Source organism: Condylura cristata, unplaced genomic scaffold (assembly GCF_000260355.1).
Source record: "Condylura cristata isolate star-nosed mole 26May11 unplaced genomic scaffold, ConCri1.0 scaffold00016, whole genome shotgun sequence".
Lineage (NCBI taxonomy): Eukaryota > Metazoa > Chordata > Mammalia > Eulipotyphla > Talpidae > Condylura > Condylura cristata.
Genome location: NW_004567117.1, coordinates 1666284 through 1668913, shown reverse-complemented (window position 1 = coordinate 1668913; position 2630 = coordinate 1666284). Strand labels below are relative to the sequence as shown.

The 2630-nt window shown below is 35.6% G+C and overlaps 1 protein-coding gene across 2 annotated transcripts in view; it reads right to left on the bottom strand.

Moving 5' to 3' along the window:
* Positions 1-2630, bottom strand: part of SPIRE1 (spire-type actin nucleation factor 1) — a 143710-nt gene that overhangs the window by 84457 nt on the left and 56623 nt on the right. For both annotated transcript variants that reach the window (XM_012725903.1, XM_004683724.2), the window contains exon 2: positions 456-686. In XM_012725903.1, the coding sequence (XP_012581357.1) occupies positions 456-581 (126 nt within the window). In that variant the 5' untranslated portion in view covers positions 582-686. The remainder of the gene's footprint in view (positions 1-455; positions 687-2630) is intronic.

The following is a 2630-nucleotide window of genomic DNA, read 5'->3' as shown; positions in this document are numbered from 1 at the left end:
ATCTTGCTGCATTTCCTAAAATTTAAAGTAGTAGAAATTTTTAAAGAGAAAAATTCAAGTTACCGAAGTTGTTTTATTACATGCAACTAAAACCAAATCAAGAAAAAAAAAATGAAACAATTAGTTGATGTTCAGATTCAGAATCTTTCCTTAACAATTGTTATTGTTACATGCAGTGGAAAATGCAGAAGTCAATTCAAGACAATACCCAGTTAAGTTGGAGTATAATATGTAAAGATAAGGAAAGCACATAATATCTAAAGGCATTTTTTTTGAGAAGGTTATGATTGAGGTCATATTGAGTCTGTAAACAAATCATAGAATCAGTGTATTACAGATCCTTATTCATTTCATTTACACCTGACTACCATCAAATGTTGAATTACTGTTCAATGTTTCCTTTAAGTTAAGTAACAATTCTCGGAAGAAAAGTACTATTTAAATCGTTGCTTTACCTTCATGACATCTCTATAGGACCGGATAGTTGAGACTGTTCTTTTTTCCTCTTCCCCTTCCAAGCCTTCATCTGCAGCCTCATAGCCTTCATCATTGCTACCATCAGCCTCCACCGTGTTGGCCATCTGATCAATAAGCTGCTCCAGGGGAGGGCTCAATTCCCTTTCTTCATTGTCCTTCAAGCCATAGTCCAGTGCCTTATAGATAATAATTCCCAAGGATTCAATAACCTAGAAACATTAAAGAAGCTGTTTTAATGAAAAGGGCTGACAGTTTAACAGAATGAACTATAAGGCATCAAATAATTAGTATATATAAGCTAGAGTTGAATCTACTCCATTCTGAAAACATGTGACAAGTAAGATTTGAGGAGATATTTATAGCATTATATGTTATTGAGGTAATGCTGGTTTGCAACAATATTTGAGTTAGAGGTACAGGTTTACACCTCTTCAAATGTATGTTATACCACACCATAGCACACCCAATAACACACTTGTAATACCTGTAATCTGCCACTGTAATCAACTGGGTCCTTCTGCTCCCCAACCCACCCCTTCTTCTCCAGTAGTCTCAATTCTATACAATCAGACTTATAGGCTTTGTTTTGGTTCAGTTTTGTCCATTCCTTATAACCCATACATGGGTTAAGGCATCAGAATTTGTGTTTCTCCTGATTTATTTCACTTAGCAAAATCCCTTCCAGTTTGATCCATACTGTTGCAAATAGCAAGAGTTCATTCATCTTTTCTTTCAAGCTAAGTAGTATTTCATTATGTATCTAATATTAGAACTTGAACCATTCAGCAATCATTTCTGGGTGCTTGGGTTGTTTCAGTATCTTAGCTATTTTAAATAGTGCTGCAATGAACATTAAGAGAGTACATATCCCTTTAAGTCATCATTTTTGCATTCTTAGGGTAGATACGTATTAATATAATTGTTGTACCTATTTTTAATACTTCCAAAAACCTTCCATTGTTTTCTATAAGGGCTGTAGATCTGCTTTATGTACATAACTGGTTTTATCAAATAATTACACCAAAGATTTCTATTGGTAATCTCCCCAAAACAGATTTGTATAAAATTAGATATTTGTATACTATCAAAATGTGAGAATTCATTTTGACTTCTGTGTCTGTGGCCACACACACTATTCAAAATGAACATGAGCTGAGTTAAGGCAATAAAAAGAGGGCTGAAAGAAACTATGACTGAGAAGAGTGAACTGTATTTTGCTTCATCAGAACAATGGGAACAGTAAATGTTGTACATATCTCATAATTTTTAGTATAACATAAGAGGTTTCCGAACATCAATGGTGATTGCATGCACGTGGGCAAACAGTCATGGGATCTGCTAAGAGTTTCATGACAGGGACCTTTATCTGTGCCTCTCCTTTCTTGGGTTCTTGTTTATTTTCAGTCAGGTTCAACCTTGAATGCATCTTCAGCCAGTGTAGAGCAGTACAGTTTCTCAGGAGAAAGGCACAGTTCCTTAGTAATTTTTGTGTTTACGATGCTCAAGGCTTTATTCACTGTCTTTCCTCTTACCCATTTGGTGGCTAATGAGCTGTAGTCTAATATTTTAAATCTAGAATCCACAATCTTCTCCTTTTCATCTACTTGAATGTATAATTCTTAAATCATCACATCACTACATGCTGGAGTCCCCACCAATCCAGTTATCACATTTTTTAGATGTCTGGTCTAGGAAACCCACATTTCTAGCTAGGACTTTGATAATGATCAATAATCTCCCTGTGAGCTGGGCTGCAGCTGCTAGTTATTGAGACAGCAGGCTTAGGGCCCGGAGCAGCAGGGCTAAAGATACCAACCTCACACAGTTGATCCAGCTCCCCTATCTTGTGGACCTGCATCTGTGCATTTTAATATGAGATCCCAAATTTAGGTTTATTTTTAAAGCTAAAAAATTTTAATCTAAAAGATATCTTATGTCACCTAAAAATATTAAAGTATCCTTAAACTTTTTACTAATTATTTGCAGATAAATCTTCTCTCAAAAGGAATGAAACTGTAAAAGTTCTTAAATCACTTACAATTAAAAATTAAAATGTAATGGTTAACAATGATAACTGTGGGCCCTCCCTGGTGGTGCAGCGGGTTAGGACACAGCCCTTAGAAGCTAAAGTCACTTCAGCATGAGTTCGATCC